At 38.1% G+C, this 23,754-nt stretch overlaps 1 protein-coding gene across 1 annotated transcript in view; it reads left to right on the top strand.

The window, feature by feature from the left end:
- MEGF10 (multiple EGF like domains 10) overlaps positions 1–23,754 on the top strand; it is a 187,649-nt gene that overhangs the window by 67,406 nt on the left and 96,489 nt on the right. Inside the window, exon 5 of the mRNA XM_058737309.1 lies at positions 22,033–22,125. Coding sequence (XP_058593292.1) covers positions 22,033–22,125 — 93 coding nt within the window. The remainder of the gene's footprint in view (positions 1–22,032; positions 22,126–23,754) is intronic.

The raw sequence follows: 23,754 nt of genomic DNA, 5'->3' as shown, positions 1-23,754 counted from the left end.
CCAGTTTTGGTCTTTAGTCTCAGCTACTACTGAAAATAGGAAATCTGGTAAATAAGGCAGACGATCTTTGTTGATTTCTCGATGGTCAGTGTTTGCTCACTAGTTAGGATTTCACAAATAGAAACTATGAATATAATAGTAAATTGAAGATACCTTGAGTTTAAACAGATGGAAATCATGTCTGCTGCCTTTTTTTTTTTTTGCTTAAGAAAGCCTGACTTTAGAGTCCCATGGAGGCAGTCCAAAGGAAGGTAATGAAAAATCCTTGCCTTATCTCTAGAAAATGAGTTCCTGCAATTTTACCCTTTACAAGACAGGTGGAATTCTTACAGGTCTAATAATTTACACAGCCTCCTTACAGAGATAGATAATAGCTAATAGGAAAGCTCAGAATGGAGAAACAATTTTTATTGTACTATGGTTTAAATCTTTTTACAGCAAAGTAATTTTAAAATAATGGGAAAAAAGCACATTTTGATTTAAATGTCCAACCACAAAACATTGATCTGGCCAGGTGGTCGCAGAACTTGCATTTTTTTAGTCCAGGATGGTGACTGTCAGTACTTTTACAGATAATCCAGTGGTAAACCTATTCCATCCCTCTGGGCCACACACGGAGCTGCCAAAGGAGAGGGAGACAGGCACTGACACAAGCAGTGCTGCATGGACACTATTCTGTCTTTAAGCTGCAGCGATATCCCAAGTTTTTTCTTGAAGAATAATTCTAAAAGGCTTGAAAGAAACCAGCTAGGCCTCCAAGAGAACCACTCTGTAGAAAAACAGTCCTCTGGGGTGCCTGGGTGGCTCAGTCATTTGAGCATCAGGCTCTTGATTTCTGCTCAGGTCATGACTCATGGTTTGTGGGATCGATCCCCACATCAAGCTCTGTGCTGACAGTGTGGAGCCTGCTTGGGATTTTCTCTCTTTCTGCCCTTCCCCAGCTCATGCTCTCTCTCTGCCTCTCAAAAAAATAAATAAACATTAAAAAAAGAAGAAAAGCAATCTTCTTACTCAGACCACAGAGGGGAGCATGATTTGAAGGTTGGCCTCCCTGACCATCGAGGCACATTGGAGGGGCAAAGCTGTTATGACAAGTCTAAAAATATGGCGTCCCCACTGATGTTTAAGCTCAATAATAACTAGGTTAATCTATTGTACTTGGCATGTCACTGAGGGGAAAAAAAGGAAATACGCCACCTCAAATGAAATCAGTCTGTTTATCCAAGGAGACTAGGCTTCCAGAAACTTGGACCCTGTGCATTATCTGTAGTTTTACGTCTCTAGTGTGGGCTACTGAATATCCATCCTGTAGAATTCACTGTTGCATCATCCAGTAAGATTGGGAAATGCCTTGTGTTTGATCCCCTTTCTCAAATATTTATGGTAGTCTGGTGAAGGCTCTGGAAATGGTTGGGTAAAGGTGTGTCTAAAATTTATTTGGCCATGAAATTCCACCCCCACCCCCACCCTTTTCAACCCCAAGAACATGATAGAACTGGTAGTACTCAGACTCTACTTATTTGAGGAATAATGCTTTAAGGGATTCAGTTTTCTTTTCTATAACTCTAGACTGGGAACTGTAATTGTCTAACTTTATCAGAGACTCTTTGGAGCTTGAATTTCTTGAGTTTTCTACCCAGGTTTATTGGGATATAATTGACATATAACATGTAAGGTGTATAACGTGATAATTTGACACACTTACATATATTGCAAAATGATTACAAGAAGGTTAGTTAACACTTCCGTCATCTTTCATGACTACTGTTTCTTGTTTGTGGTGAGAACATTGAAGACATACTCTTCTTAGTAAATATTTGTATATAATACAGTATTATTAACTATAGTTGACATGTTGTACATTAGAGTCCCAGAACTTATTCATCTTGTTACTACAAGCTTGTACCCTTTGACAAACTTCTCCCCATTTCCTCTACCTTTCCAGCTCTGGGGCCACTGTTCTACTCTGTTTCTATGAGTTCAGCTTTTTCAGATTCTGCAAAGAATAACATCATATGGTATTTCTCTTTCTGACTCACCACTTAGGATAATGCCCTCAGGACCATCTATGTTGTCACAGATGGCAAGATTTCCTTCTTTATTGTGGATGGATAACATTCCTCTGTATGTATATACCACATTTTCTTTGTCCATTCATCAGCCAAAGGACATGTATGTTGCTTCCCTATCTTAGCTATTATGAATACTGCTGCAGTGAACACGGGAGGGCAGATATTCCTTTGAGACCTGATTTCATTTCATTTGGATATGTACCCAGAAGTGGGATTGCTGGATCATATGGAAGTTCTATTTTTGATCTTTTGAGGAGCTTCCATACTGTTTTCCATAGTGTCTGTATCAACATACACTCCCACCAACAGTGCCCAAGTGTTGGGCACTTCTCTCTGTCCTCACCAACACTTCTCCCTTGTCTTCTGATGAGTGCCATCCTAGCAGGTGTGAGGGGATATGTATATGACTCTTTTGGAAAAATGTCTATTCAGGTTCTTTTTTTTAATAGGATTGTTTGGTTTTTACTATTGAGTTGGATGAGTGCTTAAATATTTTGGATATTAACCCCTTATCAGACATGGAATTTGCAAATATTTTCTTCCATCCTGTAGGTTGACTTTTCACTCTGTCAATTGTTTCTTTTGCTGTGCAGAGGCTTTTGAGTTTGATGTAAGCCCACTTACTTATTTTTACTGTTATTGCTTGTGCTTTCAGTGTCCTATCAAAAAAAAAAATCATGGCCAAGACCAATGTAAAGCACTTTCCCCCTATGCTTTCTTCTAGGAGTTTTATGGTGTCAGGTTTTATATTTTAAAATGTTTTTAATGTTATTTATTTTTGAGAGAGAGCAAGTGAGCGGATGAGGGGCAGAGAGAGATGGAAACAGAAAATCCGAAGCAGGCTTTGTGCTGTCAGCACAAAGCCCGACATGGGGCTTGAACCCATGACCGTGAGATCATGACCTGAACCAAGTCAGATGCTCAACCACCTGGGCCACCCAGGCACCCTAGGTTTTATATTTAAGTCTTTAATCCATTTCGAGGTTATTTTTTTTAGTGTAAGATAGGGGTCCAATTTCATTCTTCTGTATGTGATTATCTAGTTTCCTTAGTACCATTTATTGAAGAGACTATCCTTTCCCCATTGAGAATTCTTGGTTCTCTCATCAAATATTGTTGGCCATCTATGCCAGGACTTATTTATGAGCTTTCAGTTCTGTTCCTATGGTCCCTGTGCCAGTGCCAGGCTGTTTGGTTATGGTAGCTGTGTAATATAGTTTGGAATCAAGAAGCACGATGCCTCCAGGTTTGTTTTTTTCTCTTAAGATGGCATTGGCTATTCAGTGTTTTGTGGGTTTTTGTTTGGCTGTTTTGTTTGTTTTTAAGTAGATGTCACACACAGTGCACAGCCCAATGTGGGGCTTGAAGTTGTGACCCTGAGAGTAAGATCTGAGCTGAGATCGAGAGTCGGTCGCTTAACTGACTGAGCCAACCAGGTGCCCTGTTTTATGGTTTTATAAATAATTTAGGATTGTTGTTTCTATTTCTGTGAAAATGCTATTGGAATGCTGTAGGGATAGGATTGAATAGGCTTTGGGTACTATGAATATTTTAACAATATTAGTACTTCCATCTTTCCCTTTACTGGTGTCTTCTTAAATTTTCTTCATCAAAGTTTTATATTCGGTGTGCAAAAGTTTCACTTCCTTGGTTAAATTTATTCTTAAGTATTCTATTATTTTTGATGCTATTGTGAATAGAACTGTTTTATTTATGTCTTTTTCAGATATTTCATCATTACCATGTAAAACTGAAACCGATTTCTTTATGTTGATTTTGTATCCTGTAACTTTACCAAATTTGTTGATTAGTTCTAACTGGTTTTGGTGGAGTCTTTAGAATTTTCTCTCTATAAGATAATATTATTGACAGAGACAATTTTACTTCTTCCCTTCCAGTACCAATGCTTTTATTTCCTTTCCTTACCAGATTGCTCTGGATGGGACTTCCAGGACTAAGTTGAATGAAAGTAGTGAAAGTGGACATTGTTGTCTTGTTCCTGATCTTAGAGGAAGAGCTTTCACTTTTTACCACTGAGTATGATGTTAGCTGTAGGCATGTCATATATGCCTTTATTACATTGACCTACGTTCCTTACATACCCAATTTGTTGAGAGTTTATATCATGAAAGGATGCGTATTTTGTCAAATGCTTTCTCTACATCTACTGGGATAATCACTCAGCGTGCCTTTCGTTGGACTAATGTAATGTATTACGTATTTTTATGTTTAACCATCTTTGCGTCTCAAGGATAAATCCCCCTTGCACAGTGTGTATGATCCTTTTAATGTGTTGCTGAGTCTTCTTTGCTAATATTTTGCTGAGAACTTTTGCTTCTGTATTCATCAAGGATATTGACCTATAATTTACTTGTCTTATAGTGTCCTTATCTGGTTTTGATATCAGGATAATGCTGGCTTTGTAAAATGAGTTTTGGAGTGTTTTCTTCAGTTTTGGAGAAGAGTTTGAGAAAAATTGGCATAAATTATTCTTTAAATGTCTGGTACATTCACCAGGGCAACCTTCTGGTCCTGGACTTTTCTTTGTGGTAAAGTTTTCTGTTCCCTTACCATAATTGGTTTGTTGAGCTTTTCTGTTTCTTTATGATTCACTCTTGGTAGGTTTTATGTATACATTTCTTCTAAGTTCTCCAATTGGTTGATCTTTAATTGTTCATAGTATTGTCTTAAAATCTTTTTTATTTCAGTGTTACCAGTTGTAACATCTCCTCTTTCATTTCTAATTTTATTTACTTTTCAATAGGTAGTCTAGCTAAAGATTTGTCAATTTTGATAATCTTTTCAAAAAACCAGCTCTCAGTCTATTGTTTTTTGATCTCTATTTCTTTTATTTATGTTTTGATATTTGTCATTTCCTTCCTTGTGTTAACTTTGGGCTTAGTTGGCTCTTTTTTTTTTTCTTTTCTTTTCTGATTCCTTGATATGTAGGAACCTTCCTCTTGTTTTCTGAGATCTTCTATTAATGAAGAATATTACTATGAACTTCCCTATTAGAACACCTTTTGCTGTATCCCATAAGTTTTGGTATGTTGTGTTTCCTTTTTTGTTTGTTTCAATAAATTTTTAGTTTTTTTTATTTCATTGACCCATTGGTCGTTTAGAAGTACGTTGTTATATTTTCACATAACTGTGAATTTTCTACTTTTCCTCCTGTTAGTGATTTCTAGTTTCAACCAATTGTGGTTGGAAAAGATGTTTGATATGATTCCAGTCTTCTTAACTTTGCTAAGACCTGTTTTGTAATCTATCATGTGATATCCTGAGGAATGTTCCTTATGCAGTTGAGAAGAACAAGTATTCTGCTGCTTTTGGGTCAAATATTTCTTATATGTCTAAAGTAAAGTTCAAGTCCAACATTTCCTTATTGGTTTTTAGAGTGTGAATGATTTATCCATTGTTTAAAGTAGGGTTTTGAAGTCCTCTACTATTAATATATTATTGTCTATTTTTCCTTTCAGATCTGTTGGTATATGATTAATATATTTAAGTGCTCCAAGTTGTTATATCATTTTGATGAATTGACCCCTTTAACATTATATGGTGATCTTCCTTCTCTCTTATTACCATTTTTGGCTTACAGTCTATTTTCTCAGATACAAGTATGGGTAGGTATCCCTGTTTTCTTTTGGTTTCCGCTTGGCAAGAATATCTTTTTTCATCCTTTCACTTTGAGTTTCTATGTATGCTTAAAGCTGAAGTGAGTCTGTTCTGAGCAGCATATAGTTTGATCTCCCTTCTCCTCCTCCTCCTCCTCCTCCTCCTCCTCCTCCTCCTCCTCCTTCTTCTTCTTCTTCTTCTTCTTCTTCTTCTTCTTCTTCTTCTTCTTCTTCTTCTTCTTCATCAATCCAACTATGTTCTACCTTTTGATTGGAGAATTTATCCATTTACATTTAGAGTACTTTTCGGTAGGTAAGGACTTAATAATGCTGTCTTATTGTTTTCTGATTGGTAGTTTCCTTTTCCCTTTCTCCCTCTCTTTCTGCATTCCTTTGTGAATTGATGTTTTTCTATAGTGGTCATTTGATTCCCTTCTCTTTTGTGTATCTACTGTGGGTTTTTGCTTTGTGATTGCCATGAGGCCTATATCTTTATATAAAGATAGGTATAATAATCTATTTTATGTTGATAGAGACTTAACAAAACTCTACTCTTTCTTTCCCCTTCTTTTATGTTTTTGGTTAAAGTTTATTTACTGAGAGTTAGAGAGAAAGAGAGAGAGAGGGAAAGAGCAAGTGAGCGAGCATGTATGAGCAGGGGAGGGGCAGAGAGAGAGAGAGAGAGAGAGAGAGAGAGAGAGAGAATCCCAAGCAGGATCTGCACTGTCAACACAGACCCCAATGTGGGGCTCAAATTCAAGAACCATGAGATCATGACCTTAGCTGAAGTCAAGAGTTGGACACTTAACTGAATCACCCAGGCACCTCTCCTTCTTTTATGTTTTTATTTCACACTTTATTACCTCTTTTTATATTATGTATTCATTAACAAATTATTGTAGCTATATATTTTTTAACACTTGTGTCTTTTAACCTTTATATTAAAGAGGTTAACACACCCACCACCATATTACAGTATTAGAGTAAAATTGTGTAAGTGTAAAGTGTATAGCTTGTTATTTTGATACATTTATATACTGTAATATGATTACCAATGTAACGATATTTATCACATTATATAATTATAGTACAATATTATTTTCTGTATTCATTGTAATGTTTGTTCATTAGATCTCAATGACTTATTTATTACTTATTGCAAGTTTGTACCTTTTTTTAAGTTTATTTCTTTATTTTGAGAGAGTGAGAGAGAGCATAAGTTGGGTAGGGGCAGAGAGAGAGAGAGAATCCTAAGCAGGCCTGTGCTGTCAGAGTAAAGCCTGACATGGGACTGGAACTCACAAACCATGATATCATGATCTGAGCCAAAGTCATATGCTTAACTGACTGAGCCACCCAGGCACCCTGCAAATTTGTACCCTTAAACACTGTCACTCCTGTTCCCTGGTAACTACCATTCAGTTCTATTTTTTTTATGGTTTAGCTTTAATAGATTCTACATATGAGTGATATCATATGCTACTTGTCTTTGTCTTTCTGACTTACTTAACATAATGTGCCCAAGGTCCATCTGTGTTGTTGCAAATGGGAGAATATCTTCCTTCTTTGTGGCTAAATAATAGTCCATTGTGTATATGTACCACGTCTGTTTTATTCATTCATCCAAATGTTGATGGGCATTTGGTTTGTTTCCATATCTCGTCTGTTGTGAATAATGCCGCATTAAATGTGGGAGTGCGTATATTTTATCAAAATCTTGTTTATGTTATTTTAAATGTGACTGTATACTTACATTTACCAGTGTGTTGTACATTTTCATATTTTTCATGCTACTAAATAGCATCCTTTTACTTCAGCTTAAAGATCTCCTTTTAGCATTTCTAAATGCTCCCTCATCTTTTGTTTGTCTGGAAAAGTCTTTAAGTCTCCTTCATTTTGAAGGACAACTCTGCTGGAGAGAGTATTCTTGGCTGGCAGGTTATTTTTCTTTCAGAACTTCGGATAGATCATTCCAATCTCTCCTGACCCATAAGGTTTCAGATGAGAAATCCACTGATAGTCTTATGAAGGTTTCCTTGTAAATTACAAGCTTCTTCTTTCTCATTGTTTTTAAGCTTCTCTCTTTGTTTTTGATTTTTGACATTTTTATGATAATGTGTCTTGGAGAAGATACCTTTGAGTTTGTTTGATGACTAATGAGGCTTATGATCTCCAGTGTCCAAATCTCTCCTCAGATTTGGGATATTCTCAGCAATTATTTCTTTAAGTAAGCTTTCTGCCTCTTTCTCCCTCTCTTTTCTTTTAAGGATTCCAATAATTAGCAAATTGCTTCTTTAATGGTATCCTATAGAACAGATAGTCTTTCTTCACCTTTTTTTTTTTTTTTTCATTTTTTTGTCTTTGTTCTTCTCTGGCTTGAAAATGTAAAAAATATCTGTTTTCTATTTCACAGATTATTTTCTTCTGCCTGATCTATTCTTCTCTTGATGCCCTCTTACATTTTTTATTCGATTCTTTGTTTTCTTCAGATTGAGAATTTCTATTGGGTTCTTTTTAGTTATTTTTTGTTAAACTTCTAATTTTCTTTGTGTATTGTTTTCCTAATCTTATTGAATTATTCTTCTTTTTTCTTGTAGTGGACTGGGCTTCCTTAACAGATATTTTGAATTCTTTATTGAGTAAATCACAGCTTTCCATGTCTTTGAGGTTGGTTATTGGCATATTCATGTGTTCCTTTGGTGGTGTCATGTTTTCCTGGTATTTAATGTTCCTTGAAGTCTTTTGTTCCTGTTATTTTCACATTTGTATTGGCACTCATCTTCTCCAGTCTTTACTAACTGCTTTAGAAGAGCAACATGTTCTTTCAGCTCTGCTAGGGATTCTGAGGCTTTCTCAGAACCTGTATCGATTTGGGCTGCTTCTCTTTTCTTGCTCCCTCTTGTGGCAGAATTGTGAAACTTGTATGCCTTCTAATCTGGAACACACCAGGTCAGGAGCTGACAGCCTCTCCTTTGCTTTCCCAAGGGCAGAGCAAAAGCTCAAGTTTATAGTCTCTCCTTGGTCCACAGATTTGGGCTGGCTTTATGCACATTTTCACTAGCCATCTCGCAAGGCTTATTCTTACCACTGTTGGGAACATGCACAGAGAGGTGGACACAGAGTTTGTGGGGGGGTAGTTTGAGGTGCATGGAGTGTTGGGAGCGTTCTTGGGCCAGTGGGGTGAATCCACAGGCTAGGAATTCCCAGTGGCTCATGGGTGGGCTTCTTGTTGGACTCTGAAACACAGATAGTAGGATCCACGTTCCTTTAATGCCCTCCAAGATGCTTATCTGCTGCTCTCCCAGCCTCTTCCCTCTCCCTAGTCATGTGGTTCACAACTCTATATTCTCGATGTGTCAAGGAGAGAAATGGGGCTCTTTGACAAAGTTCTATACAGTTGGGGGAGCTATGTGCTCACTCACACACTCTCACTTTTCCTGGCATGAGAAATCACAGGCTAAGAAGGGCTCTGTTGGTACTGAGGTGCACTGCCCTGGGAGAGGGGTGATGAGTAAAGTCTAACTTTTCCTCTTATACTCTCCATTGTGTCCACAGTTGTTTATTTATTTATTTATTTATTTATTTATTTATTTATTTATTTACTCCACTGATGTTCTGGAGCTTCCTTATTGGAAATCTGATCTTCCACAAAGGCTCTATCATCCCTGGGTGATTGTTTAAGACAGTGTTCTCCAGGGACTCCTGGACCATGGCCAAGATGGACTGGAGACAGTTAATGGGCCACTTCAGGGTCCATAGCTAGGGCTGAGGTCTGTATGTTTTATTATCTGATGCTTGGGTAGGCAAGACTCCTTTCGAGTCCTTTGAAGTATGGTGCTGAATTCCACAGCTCCGTGAAGGCACTTTTGTCCATGGATGGATGCCAAATTGTTGCTGAGGGGCAGTGCTGTGATGGATGTCTTTTTCAGGAATATTGCTAATGTCACTCCTCTTTAATTTCCTTTAAGGGTAAGGATGATATCTGTTTTAACAACTCCAGAAAGGGCAATATTTAATTGAGTCATGATGGGATATAGCAGACATTCTTCCCTTCACAATGGCATAGAAAATGTACCTATTTCCTGGCTTCATCAACTGGGCCAGCATTGGTGGGGCCTCCCCTCCAAGCTTTGAACCATACTGACAGAGGTATTTCATGGTCAACAGTTGTTCACCAAACATAGAGGCATCAGTGAGTATGCATATGAAGCTGATCTTGATATTAAATTCAAAACAGCTATATACATGATAGATTTGATTCAAGGGCAAAAAACGAAAACTAAGAAAAAGGGACAGTTAAGTTTAAAATGCCATCTGTTAAAGAACTTAAAAGCTGTTTATTCTGAACAGCTGCAGTCCATCACTGATCTGCAGTCCAATAGTCTAGGCCAGAGGTGGCAGACTAGCGGGCTGGATGATTTGGTGTATAATCATGTTTTGTTTGGTACACAGAATGTTTTCCTTTTTTTGTTTGTTTGTTTTAAGATTACTTATTTATTTTGAGAGAAAGAAAGAGCACTGGCATGTGAGCATGAGCGTGAGCTGGGGAGGGGCAGAGAGAGAGGAAAAGAGAGAATCCCAAGCAGGCTCCACACTGACAGAGCCGGTTCGTTCTCATGGCTGTGAGATCATGACCTGAGCTGAAAACAAGAGCCAGATGCTTAACTGAGCCACCCAGGCGCCCTGAGTGTCTTACATTTAAAAAAAAAAAGAAAATTGAACACGAAACTTGGGACTTTCCTCTTCCATGGAGAAACCAGGCAATTGATAGCATTGGCTTGGTGGCAGAAGGCTAGAGACACTGAAGGGGAATTACCCCTTTATTTATTTTTAATTGGGATATAATTAACATATAACACTATATTAGTTCCTGGTGTACAACACCATGATTCAACATATGTATGTGTTGCAAAATGATCTCCAAAGTAAGTCTAGTTAACATCCGTCACCACACGTGCTTGTTTCAACAGCACATATACTAAAACATCCATCATCACACATAGTTGTAAAATATTTTTTTTCTTGGGATGAGAACTTCTAAGATTTACTCTTACCAACTTTCAAATAGGCAATACAGTATTATTAATATAGCCACTTAATTATTTTATAATAGGAAGTTTGTTCCTTTTGACTCCCTGGAGCTGCACCTTTTAATTTTTTTTTTAATGTTTATTTATTTTTGAGAGACAGTAAGAGAGAGTGTGAATGGGGGAGGGGCAGAGAGAGAGGGAGACACAGAATCCGAAGCAGGCTCCAGGCTCCGAGCTGTCAGCACAGAGCCCGACGTGGAGCTTGTACCCATGAGCCATGAGATCATGGCCTGAACCGAAGTCTGATGCTTAACCAACTGAGTCACCCAGATGCCCCTAGAGCTGCCCCTTTTAGATGAGTAAGTGCTCCCTGAGTTTTCTCAGGCCTCACCTGAACTTCTCACTCTGCTCATTGATCCCACTTGGTTCCTAGAGGCGTTTGAGCTTGTGTTCCCCGGTTTCCATGGGGCATTGTATTAGCAAAAGTCTAGCTGCCCGTTTTCTCTCAGACCCTTGATCCTCCTCTCTTTGAAGAAGTTCTACCACTTAATTTGTGTATTGGGCTTAAGTCTTCAATACTGAAAGGCAAATAACTCTGATGAGGAAATAATCTTAGCTGCTATTATTAGTCATTGACCTTTCACTATGAGGACTCCATTCATCGTCAAGCTAATGGAGACAGGCCTGTAGAAAGAACATAAGGGCACCAGAATCCAAAAGGAAGTGTCCAGGGACCAGCGAGGAGGAAGCAGGGGTGAGGACACTGAATGGGAAAAGCATAACTCTGACACCCATTACCCTCTCAACTTTCCCTAGAGCTGGCCTTTGTTATTAACATGTGATTCAGATGTATTGGTTAACCAGAAGCAAAGTGTCTGGGAACAAGTGTCATTGAGATGAAATAGGGTGGACCGGGGGAAATGCCATGTGGTGGAAAACATGCTTTGGGAAAGAGTATTTGTGAAAGAATTCCAGGGCTCCATAGAGAGCGGTCGAACCACGAGGAATGCCTTTCTAAAAACAGGGGAGCCTGGTATGGCACTTCCTGTAGAATCATCATACTTTCCTCACAGACATAAACATGACAAGACCAGGAGGGAGATGATTTATCACACACGAAGGTGACTTCCTTCTGGTTTCTTCTCTACACTGTGTGCTGGTGATTTTGAAATTCTGCTCAAATGGAATCAGTTTAGAGTTGTCTCATCACCCTGGTTGTAGGCTGAGTTGTTACATATACGTGCTTTGGAAAATTAGAGTTTATTCCAGCGCTTATTAACTTTGAAACTATGGTCCGTTAGGATCATGTTACTTATGTGACTTAAATCTAATTTAACCTAAAGAGACAATGGCAGAATCGTGGCCAAAATAGATAATGCCTGTATATGTGTGGAATTAAGCTAAAAACTCTTCCCATTTTCAAATAAATGAATAGGATTATGCGCTCTACAGATGGTATTTCAGTCCCTTGTGTAGGATTCATTACAGGAGTTCATTTCTACACAAACTTTTTTTTTTTCTAAGTAATTCACATTGTAGAGGAAAATTTTAGTAGAATATTGCATGTGAGATTTTAATATGAGCATTTCTCCAAATAAATATTTCTTGGAAGCTTCTAAAGCCAGTACCTTCCTAAGTATTTACAGAGCCCATCCATCAATGACCATAGATTCTTACCGAAATTGTAGTGTGTGCACAGCATTTTAATGTTACTTGAGAGTTTTTAAATCTTCCCTCCTGAATAGAGATAAGTCTCTTTGTCCTTCTTTGGAAGTTCTCCTCACACTCTGGATTGTTTTTTTAACAGCTTTACTGAGGTAAAATTGACAAAAAATAACTGTACAAATTTAAGCGTACCACTTGATAGTTATTGGTATGCATTTCATGTATATAACCATGAAACCATCCATATCAGTCTGATAGTGAACTTACTCATCACATCCAAACATTTCCTCACATGCCTTTGTATTCCTTTCATCCACTCCTACCTGCTCCCCACTTATTCAGGTACCCACTGATCTGCTTTCTGTCCCTCTTGATTAGTTTGTATTTTCTAGACATTTATATAAATGGAATCATATAGTATGTTCTGTTTTATGCCTAATCTCTTTCACTCAGTGTAATCATATTGGCATTCATCCATATTGTTGTACCATTAACCCATTCCATTTTACTGAGTAGTGTTCTATTACATGGATATACCACCATTTATTTATCCTTTCATGTGTTTGTGGACCATTTTGGGCAATTACAAATCAAGCTGCTCTGAGAACTCATGTACAAGTTCTTCATACACTACGTTCAGAGATGCTTTATTTATAAGAGCTGAACCCTGCAAACAATCCAAACACCCATAAACACGTTAAGAAATTGCCACACTTTGTCAAAGTGGTTGTCCGTTTTACATTATCACTAGCACTGTAGGAGAGTTGTAGCCTCTCCACATCTATGCCATCCCTTCGTAGAGTCTTCCTCATTTCAGTCATTTGAACAGTTATGCGGTATTATCTTGTTATTTTAATTTGCACTGTTCTGGTGATTAACAATAATGAGCATCTTTTCATGAACTTATTTGCCATTAGTACATCTTTGCTAAAGTGTTCATATCTTTTGCCTATTTACTTATTTATTTATTTGTAATTACACTGATTGTTTTCTTACTACTCTTTATATATTCTGGATGCAACTTCTTTATCAGATAATCTTTAAAAAAATATTAGTTTCATTCTGTGACTTGTCTTTTCATTCTCCTTATGTTTTTTTGAAGAGCAAAAAGTTTTAATTTTGTTGGACAAAGTGATTCATTTACTCTTTTACATTTTGTGTTTTTGGTGCTGTATCTAAGGAATCTTTGCCCACCTCAAGATCACAAAGGTTTTATTTTCTGTTTTCTTCTACAGATTTTAAACTTTAAGCTTTTACATTTAGGTCTAGGATTCATTTTGAGTTAATTTTTGTATTTGGTGTGCAATTACCCACATTTGCTGATGTGCATATGGATATTCCAATTTTCCATCACTGTTTCTTTCTTCACTGAATTGCCTTTGTGGCTCTGTAAAAAGATAATTGTGCATGTATGTGTAAATTAATTTCTGGAGTGTCTTTTCCTTTCCACTGATCTGTTTGTCTATATTTACACCAATGTCACATGTATTTATAAGCATCATAAGTCTTTAAATTAAGTAGTATTTGTATTTCTTTTTAAAGTTGTTTTGGCCCTTCTAGGCACTTCACATGAACATAAATCTTAAAAGCAGCTTGTCAATATTTACAAGAAAAGGTGCTGGGATATTGATTAGTATTGTATTGAATCTATGTCTATGTATAGATCTCTTTGGGGAGAATTGATATGTTAACAATATTGAATCACCAGAGTTATAAACAAGGTCTGTCTCTGTTTGGAGACAGCATGTATGTTCTGCTGCTGTGAATTCTGTAAGTGTCAAATAGGTCAGATTGACTAATTCAATTCTCTACTTTCTCTCAGCAGTGTTGTTAATTCTTAGTGTACACGTTTTTCACATTTTTGGTTAGAGTTGCCCTTTTCGATGCTATTGTAGATGGCTTTTAAAATTTCAATTTCTGATTGTTCATTGCTAGTGTATAGAAGTATATTTTTTGTATAATTTTGTATATGTAACTTCCTTAAACTCATTATTTTTAGTGGCTTTTTTCATAGATTCCATCAGATATTTTACATATAGAGATATATTTATATAATCTGTAAATAAAAGCAGTTTTACTTCTTTCTTCCCAGTCTGGATATCTTTTATTTCCTTTTCACTGCCTTATTATACTTGCTAGAACTTCCAGTGCAATGCTGAATAGAAATTATAAGAGCAAACTTCCTTGTCTTGTTCTTAATCATGCATGTATGGGTGGGAACATTCATTATTTTATTACATTAGTAGTAAGCTTTTCATATTTGCCCTTTATCAGGAAAAGGAAAAGGAAAATCTCCTTTTTGTTCCTGGTTCACAGAAAATTTTTTATCAGAAATGGATACTGGATTTTGCCAAATGCTTTTTCAGCCTTTTTTTGAGATAATAATTTTCTGCTATTATTATTGTTTTTTTTTAATTGAGGAACTCACTCACCTGAAAGATCCCCCAAAAGGGCAATGTATTAGTTAGGAATCGTGTTTGGCTACAATAAATAGATGCTGAAAAATAGAAACAAGTACATACTAAGGGTTTATTATCTTTATGTAATGAGAAGTCCAGAAGTTGTTGCTTTGTGGCATACATTCATGCACACAATGAATTCAGAGCAAAAGTTTCCACAATTCTCTGGGTCCTTCCTTCAAGTTCTTGATGGTATTTGCAGATTCAACCATTTTGTCCACACACTAGGCATCAGAATGGAGAAAGAGAAGGGGAATTACACTTACCAATTAAGTCTGTCCCCCACACTATTTTCTTCCTGCACACTTCAATCCAGAAAGAGGGCTGGGAAATGTAGTTTATTGCTGGGTACCTTATTGTCCCTGGTGAGAGTGGAATTCTGTTAATAAGGACGGAAAGAAGGATGGACATTAGGTATACAGTTAGCAACGTTTGCCAAAGATGCTGCTAGCAAATGCTCTTTGTGCCTGTGCCTAAGGGCCATGAAAGCCCTATTTAAGAATGGAGGGAAAGGAATTTGAGCTAAGTATTTTTTATTACATTGCCTCAATGCAGATTTCTAAGTTCCCCGTGTTCTCTCCCTTTCCATGACTGATCAGCCATCACCGCAGGTCATATATGCACCACTGGTGGCTGGGGAGCAAGAGCTCTGACCCCAAGCAGTGGGTGTGGCAACTTTGGGGATGGGATGGAAGGAGAAGGGAAAAGGCAACAGCTGTTGTTGGCCACTCTTTCCTGCAAGTGTATTATAAAGGTGTTCACTTCCTCTGTTCAGATGTTCTTTCATGAGAACCTCCTTGATTTCACCCCAGTTGCAATTAAACGCTCCCCTCCTGCATTTCCCGCAGTATGTTTTGTGACTGCTTTATTGAGGTATAATTCTTATAGTATTCTTTAAAGTATACAATTCAGTGACCCTTGGTATATTCACAGAGTTGTGCGACTATCACACAATCAATTTTAGAACATCTTCGTCACCCCACATTGTCACCAATCCCTCCCAATCTTAGACCACTAATGCACTCTCTGTCTTTGTAGATTTGTCCCTTGGGCATGTCATAGAAATGGAATTCTTGAGTATGCTCTCGCAGTATTTTGCTGATACGGCTGCATTCTGCTCTGTGTCTATGGAGTTTGCGGAGCTTGTATTTGACTTCCTCTGCAGAGTAGGAAGGAGTCCCTCGTCTGCCATCTCTGAATCTACAGTAATGCTAGCAATGTGCCTGTTACATCAGTAAATACTAAATGGGAGGAAAGAGACGTCCTTTCCTTTTTATAAACAAACACAATAGGAGAGGCTGCAGTGTAAATTTGGAAATATGAAAACAAGATTATTCCTGTCTATACCTGAACATTATAGTATCAGCCGGATTTTTGAATGGCTGGATATGACTCCTAGCCACCCAGTTCACCTGCCCTCGTATCTGACCCAGCATAAAACATCTACCATTCTTTTCACTTCTGCTCCCCCCCTCCCCCCCACTTAAAATCCATCATAAGTTTTGGTTTACTGCGAGCCAGGTACAAGAGTTTAATTCTTCCTTCTACCTTTACCACCAGCTATGAATGTTGAGAAAACCCGTTCCATATTTCTAGTCTTGGCTTCTTCGTCTGAAAAAAATGTGACGATTATATTTGGGAAAGGGACCTTTAACTCTAATAATATGTGTTCTTTTATAGCAACTCAGAATAAATGAGTGCAGGCAAGATTTTGACCCGTGTTATTAATTCAGAATACCAGAATAAAAGGAATTTCTTTTTTTCTTTTTTTTTTTTAATGTTTGTTTTTTTTTTTAATTTATTTTTGAGACAGAGAGAGACAGAGCATGAACGGGGGAGGGGCAGAGAGAGAGGGAGACACAGAATCAGAAGCAGGCTCCAGGCTCTGAGCCATCAGCCCAGAGCCCGACGCGGGGCTCAAACTCACGGACCGCGAGATCATGACCTGAGCTGAAGTCGGACACCTAGCCGACTGAGCCACCCAGGTGTCCCAGAATAAAAGGAATTTCTGTGGAAAGACGAGTTGTCTGGAAGGCTTGCATTCCCATTGGACAGTTATTTTCAAAAGATACTTTGATCATGGAAACATTTTTCAAATTAATTTACACGAATTGATATTATATCCATTAGAACAACAGTAAGCACTGTATTTAGAGATATAGTTGGTTTATAAAGGAATCTTTAGTCTTCCCACTCTTTTTTTTTTTTTTTTTTTTAGGTGTAAATCCAAAGTGAAATGTACATGACAGAAGAGAAAACTATTGTGTATCGTTAGTGGCTCTTGGTATTAAAGCCAAGTATTTACACGTGAAAGAAATGAGGTCCGTGGCACTGGTAATGGGATTTAAGTGGATTTAGGATCTAAGGCTGAAATAGGAGCCTAATTAGAGAAGATCTTAAGGTCATCATGTCAGTCCTCACCTGTCCATCAGGCAGACAGACTGTCCACAGCTTTCACTTCTCATCAGTGTCTCTTGCCTGCCAGCTCTTGAGGGAAAAGATGTCTTGGCTACCCTCAAGACACTGATGCGTCTACAGCAGTGCTTAGTGTGGGCCCAGAGCTTCTACTTACATCCGGTCTCTAAAAAAGACTACTAAAATCTCAGAATATGAAATCCGATGATCTTCTTCAAGGGAGATGGGGAAATTAAATCATATGGGATAGTTTGTCTTTGCTAGCATTTTCCTGATTTGAAAAATAAGAAGAAAGGACATGAAGAGGGAATGAAGAGCCTGTTTTCCATGGATAGGAGAGCCACACTTATGATGGGTCTTTCGTACTTATTATTATTATTATTATTATTATTTTTTAGGTAACTATTCTTGAAATCTAAGTGATTAAACATTTGTTAAGGGGAACCTCTGTTCCTTTTCTCTTTCTAGGGCACTTTGGGATTTTCCTTTATTTATTTATTTATTTATTTGTGTTTATTTATTTTTGAGAGACAGAGAGAGATCACAGCATGAGCAGGGGAGGGGCAGAGAGAGAGGGAGACACAGAATCCGAAGCAGGCTCCAAGTTCTGAGCTGTCAACACAGAGCCCGACGCGGGGCTCGAACCCACAAACCATGAGATCATGACCTGAGCCGAAGTGGGACGCTTAACCGACTGTGCCACCCAGGTGCCTACTTTGGGATTTTCTACAGGACAAATCGACATCTTTATTCTACTTTATTTCTCACATGCAGTGCTTTAGTTATGGAAGCATAGCCCCCAGAGTGGGTGGCATCCGAAGCTAACTGAGGGAAGATGGGACAGGGGTAGGGATCGAGCTCAGCTGATGTCCTTGGGCAAGGGTCACTGTCAACATATACACCACAGTGAGTGTCCCTGCAATGTGGCAAATTGGGATGTTTGAAAGCACAGAGTTTTATAGTTTACCGTCTTCCCTTCTGATGTCTCCTTTTGCTCCTGCTGGTCCAGCTGTTTCTTGGTGAAGGTTATTATTAGATGTGTAGAGTCCAGAGCTGGTGGGATAAGAGCCTGGAACACAGATGGCACTTGTGTGACAGAATCTAATGCTGTGTGAGGATTCTGCACTGTGGCAGTAGAATTTGTGTTCTTTCCTTCTGGAATCCATACCAGCAATACTCCGCATTACTTAGATAATTACTTGACTTGAGGCTTCACTGCTCAGGGGCAATTTCATTGGCTTTAGCTTTAATTAAAAAAAAAATCATTAGGGAAGCAGATTCCCCCTTCCAGTTTCTCATTAATTTACAGATGAATTTGTTTGCTGCTAACTATCTATTGACATTTTGCTCCAGACTTTGGCCAAATGTTAGTTCAAGGCATTTATAAAAATAATCTGGATTTTGACATTACTATCACAGGATTATTGTTTTTATCTGTTGTAGCTGACCGGACTGCTTGGTGTTCATTTCATAAAACACAAAGTTTATCCCATCAGGAATCAAACATGAGAGCATTCATATTCATTACTCAGCGATCTCAAAAATGTGAAACTTGAGGATATGGGCAACCCTTGTTTTCAGCGGCCGCCATATCCAATTTCTGTGTTCTCGGGTAGCTCTTCTTTCATATGAAAGGCGACTAGGATCTGATCTCTACAACTTCTTAGATGTGCGAACGGCATTTTGAATAGTTTCAGTATCTTGAGTAAGGAGAAATTGGTAAATCGGGGTAGGAAGACTTAGCTTTGCAACATGCCGCAGACAGAGATGTCCTGAGTGCGTAAGACGAGTGAGATAAGGCACTGTCATATTTACGTATTACAGTGGGTGCCAGTGCTCTGGGTGAGGTGGGAGTGTCCTGTGGCTGTGTGCACAGGCTGCCACGTAACATGGTGTGATCCAGCATCCAGCGCATGTCCCCTGTGCAGTTAGACTGAGCCTTTTGTGGCATTGAATCGACCCTTGCATACTCCAGGTATGGTGGTTTGCTGGCTTGTGTGTGCAAATCTACATTTTAGAGAACAGTGCAGAGCCATGACCTTACAAATGAATGGCACATCTGCAATACCAAACACATGCATAGAGATGGCAGGAGACGCTGAACCCTGAGGTTGGCACGTACTGACTTAACCTGGCAGCATGAGGCAACATATTAGAGAGCCGGTGTATTCATATGTTACAGGCTGATATTGCTTTTAATTACAGCGAAATATGTGATTGTCTGAATCAAGTATTGGGGAAGTTGCTGAGCATCTCCTTGCAATGCTAGTGTTAATATCTCTACACCGGCCCAACGTCCCAAGCTCACTTGACGTGGTGTCCCTCACCACATGGCCTTCTGGTGAAGGAAGTGAGTCTTTAGTTCTTCAAGTTGATGGTCACTTTATTCCCTTGTGGTGTCCTGTACCTGGTGGTTTGTTGTGATAATTCTATATGTTTCTTACAATATTCCCAGCTAATTCTCAGAATAAAGTCCTAACAACTGACTTTGATTTTGAAGGTCTGCATCTTTTTTTTTTTGATTTAACTTTATTTTTTATTTTTTAAAATTTACATCCAAATTAGTATATAGTGAAGCAATGATTTTAGTAGATTCCTTAGTGGCCCTTACCCATTTAGCCCATCCCCCCTCCCACAACCCCTCCAGCAACCCTCAGTTTGTTCTCCATATTTATGAGTCTCTTCTGTTTTGTCCCCCTCCCTGTTTTTATATTATTTTTGTTTCCCTTCCCTTATGCTCATCTGTTTTGTGTCTTAAAGTCCTCATATGAATGAAGTCATATGATTTTTGTCTTTCTCTGACTAATTTCGTTAGCATAATACCCTCCAGTTCCATCCGCATAGTTGCAAAGGTCAAGATTTCATTCTTTTTGATTGGCGAGTAATACTCCATTGTGTATGTGTGTGTATATATATATATATATATATATATATACCACATTTTCTTTATCCATTCATCTGTTGATGGACATTTGGGGTCTTTCCATACTTTGGCTATTGTTGATAGTGCTGCTATAAACCTGGGGGTGCATGTGTCCCTTCCAAACAGCACACCTGTATCCCGTGGATAAATGCCTAGTAGTGCAATTGCTGGGTTGCAGGGTAGTTCTATTTTTAATTTTTTGAGGAACCTCCATACTGTTTTCCAGAGCGGCTGCACAAGTTTGCATTCCCACCAGCAATGCAAAAGAGATCCTCTTTCCCCGCATCCTCGCCAACATCTGTTGTTGCCTGAGTTGTTAATGTTAGCCATTCTGATAGGTGTAAGGTGGTATCTCATTGTGGTTTTGATTTATATTTCCCTGATAACGAGTGATGTTGAGCATTTTTTCATGGAAGGTCTACATCTTCTAAAGCTACTGCTCTGAACATTGCACCCAAACAGATCTTCTCACGTTCATTTGATTTCTTTCTAGCCCCCCTTGTTTTTTGCTTTTTCTTCATCTAAAATGCCTTCCCCTAGATCTCTGCATGTCTAAATTCTTTTTGATAAAAATAATAGGAGTGGTTATCATTTTTTGGTCCAGAAACTGTATATAAAATATATACACATATATATACATATATAAATATATACTATGTATATCAGTGTATATACAGTATATATACAAATGTAAACTATACACATAATTGTGCCTAAATCACATGAAAAATATTTAATGATGTGGGAAGATTTTTACCTTTATATTAATGGAAAGGAAAATTGAAAAATATTAAGATTCTTTTTTTTCTTTGAGGAGAAAAATATATAGGGAAAATTTCCTGAGTGTCTCCATACGTAGAAATGTTACCAGTTGATGGAACCATAGGTAGGTTTACTTTGCTTATTGGTTTAAAATATGTTTTACTTTTGTAATAAGACGTGAGTTAATAAAACTTATCTGTAAAGCATAGGATACCTTATTCCATCCCATCCTTACATAAAATTTTGGAATACCTGAACCCCAAACTACACCGTGTTTTTCTCGCAATTACTCATATATCCAGCCATTCTAAAGGGTGTTTAATCAAAGTGAGCAGCGCTAACATTGAAGGTAATGCTTATGTTTGGCACAGAATATATTTGATGTTCCTTTCTACCAGGCTACAGACCTTTGCTTTGGAAATGTCAGTCTACTTGTCCGCTCATGTTTGCGGTGATAACCCTTACTTCCACGGGTCAGGCCACACCTAAGACATTTACTAATGAAACAGAAATGGAGATTTACTAATCCCTGAAGACCTTAGTGACATTTTTTGAATATTTTTGTTAATAGGAAAAGGGCATCTCGTTCTGCTGTGTCATAGTTGGGAGTAACGTGCACCCAAAGAAATTTGACTTTGCTTTCCAGGGAAGGTATTATGGAAAGGGAATACCCTGGGGTCTGCTCTGTCGCTCTGGAGTCCCACTATCTCCCTTTGGGGCTTTTTTCCTGAACCCATATGTATGCTTCTCCTGAAACAAAGAGGATATATTCGGTAGTCACTGATAATTTTTTTAAAAATGTGGGTGAGGCAGTTTTTCTTGCAACTCCTTTCCTAATTTAGCATGTCGTAGAATGAAATCGTAGAAATGAAGGAATTTACTTGGAGATCTCACAGTCAGAAGGGGAATTGTTTGGTTGCACAGCGGACCCTGACAGGGCCAAGGAATGGATTGAAGGAAATTGTCAAGCATGCATGTTGTTTTTAAGTGATACTTGAGACTGGGATGTGAAACAGCTGTGTTGTTGGGTTTTTTTTTTTTTTCTTCTTGTGCCAACTTTCCTTATTTGATTGATTTTCTCTCTGACAGCCCACTGTGCTGATAAATGTGTCCACGGTCGCTGCATTGCTCCGAACACCTGTCAGTGTGAGCCTGGCTGGGGTGGGACCAACTGCTCTAGTGGTAAGTTTCCACCTGTTCTTGTCCATCTCGGAGTGTTTTTGCTGCATGGGCCCCCGTGTCTGCAGCTTATCCTGAACCATGGGTTTCCCTCTTGTTGCCTATGCAGAGTATGGTGTGGGTTCCCAGTCCAACTCATGAAGACAGTTTCTTGTACATCAGTGTATATATTATGTTCAGAACTGTTGTCAATTGAGGATAAAGAAAGGTCCTTAGCAAGATGTCAATAGTCTGATGCTGGTACTTCTGTAAATATGAATATGTGTTCCAGAATTTAGGCTCCTTGGTTCAGGAAAGCTGTTGTGGTAACATAACTGTTATGTCCTAACTGCTCTTTTTACATGTTGACTGATCAAGGTTACTTCCATGGTGATTAAAATTTATCACTTGTTGCCTTTAAATCAGAAGTAAAATTGATATTTTCAGTGCTTAGTATGTTTATTTTTCTCTGATATCTGGTATGCAAATAATCAGTACTCGCTCAGAAAACATTGGGGAGAAATATTGGTCATAACTGAAAATTCACAAACATTTTGGTATTGAATCAAATGGTAATATGGTATATAATTTGTGTCCATTATGTTAGAATTATAATCCTATAATTCTATAATTAGAATTAGATTCTATAATTCTATATAATTCTATAATTAGAATTATTATAATATAGAATTCTATAATTCTATAATTTTATAATTAGAATTATAATTCTAACAATGGTATTTTGGACTATGAACAGCTTGCACTTAAAACCTAGTATTCTTTATTAAGAGGATTAGGCAGTGGAATTTCATGTAATACAGTTGCTCTTCTAAATTTCACAGTTAAAACTTTGGTTTTCTGGCTAGCTCGTTGCCGCGCGTGTAATTGTGGCTACTTCCTGTCTCTTCGTACTCCCTTTTGCTTTGAAAAACGTGAGGGGGAATCAAAGTGCAACTGAATTTTAATGCCCGAAGTATTACGTTTAGAGAAAGGAAAGAATAGTTTTAAAAATTAGCAGGATCGGATGACAGCACAAATTCAGCCTCATTTCATACATTACTATTTTCTGAAACTAGTTCGAAGGGATTTCAAGCCATTTGGATAAAACGGTTTTAAGAATTCTTACTTGCTTATGATTGGAATCAGGGAGATTACTGTTTATCTTGTTGAAACTACTTGTTTTAGGCTTGTGATCTCTTGGCTGTCCCCAAAACAGCATTTCCAGGACTAGTCCCTTGTGCTGCCTGTGCACAGAACATTCTGTGTGAAAGAGCCTTTTTATTGTATCTTCAACAGGGAGTGTGTGTGTATGTGTGTGTGTGTGTGTGTGTGTGTGTGTGTGCGCTCGCGCGCGCGCATTTGTGTGTGTGTGTGTGTGTGTGTGTGTCTTTCTGCCCCTGAAAGGCTTCCAATTCCAATGGATAACTGTCTTGCAGGGTTTTGTTTTGCTTCTGCTGGAGATCAGGAGGAAAGTGGGCATTTTGTTCACATGCCGCAGAGGCAAATGTTTGGGATGTGGGATTTGGCTCACAGCCATTTTTCTGGCCGACTGACCTCAAATGCAATGTCGCTTTCATTAACTTTTCCAGCTTAAAAATCAGTTGCGCCTACACATTTTGAAGAAAAATAACTTTATTATATAAACTAGTGGCA

Source organism: Neofelis nebulosa, chromosome 1, assembly GCF_028018385.1.
Source record: "Neofelis nebulosa isolate mNeoNeb1 chromosome 1, mNeoNeb1.pri, whole genome shotgun sequence".
In the NCBI taxonomy this organism is placed as follows: Eukaryota; Metazoa; Chordata; class Mammalia; order Carnivora; family Felidae; genus Neofelis; species Neofelis nebulosa.
The sequence above is the reverse complement of the archived record's forward strand: the minus strand, read 5'-3'. Positions and strand labels throughout refer to the sequence as shown.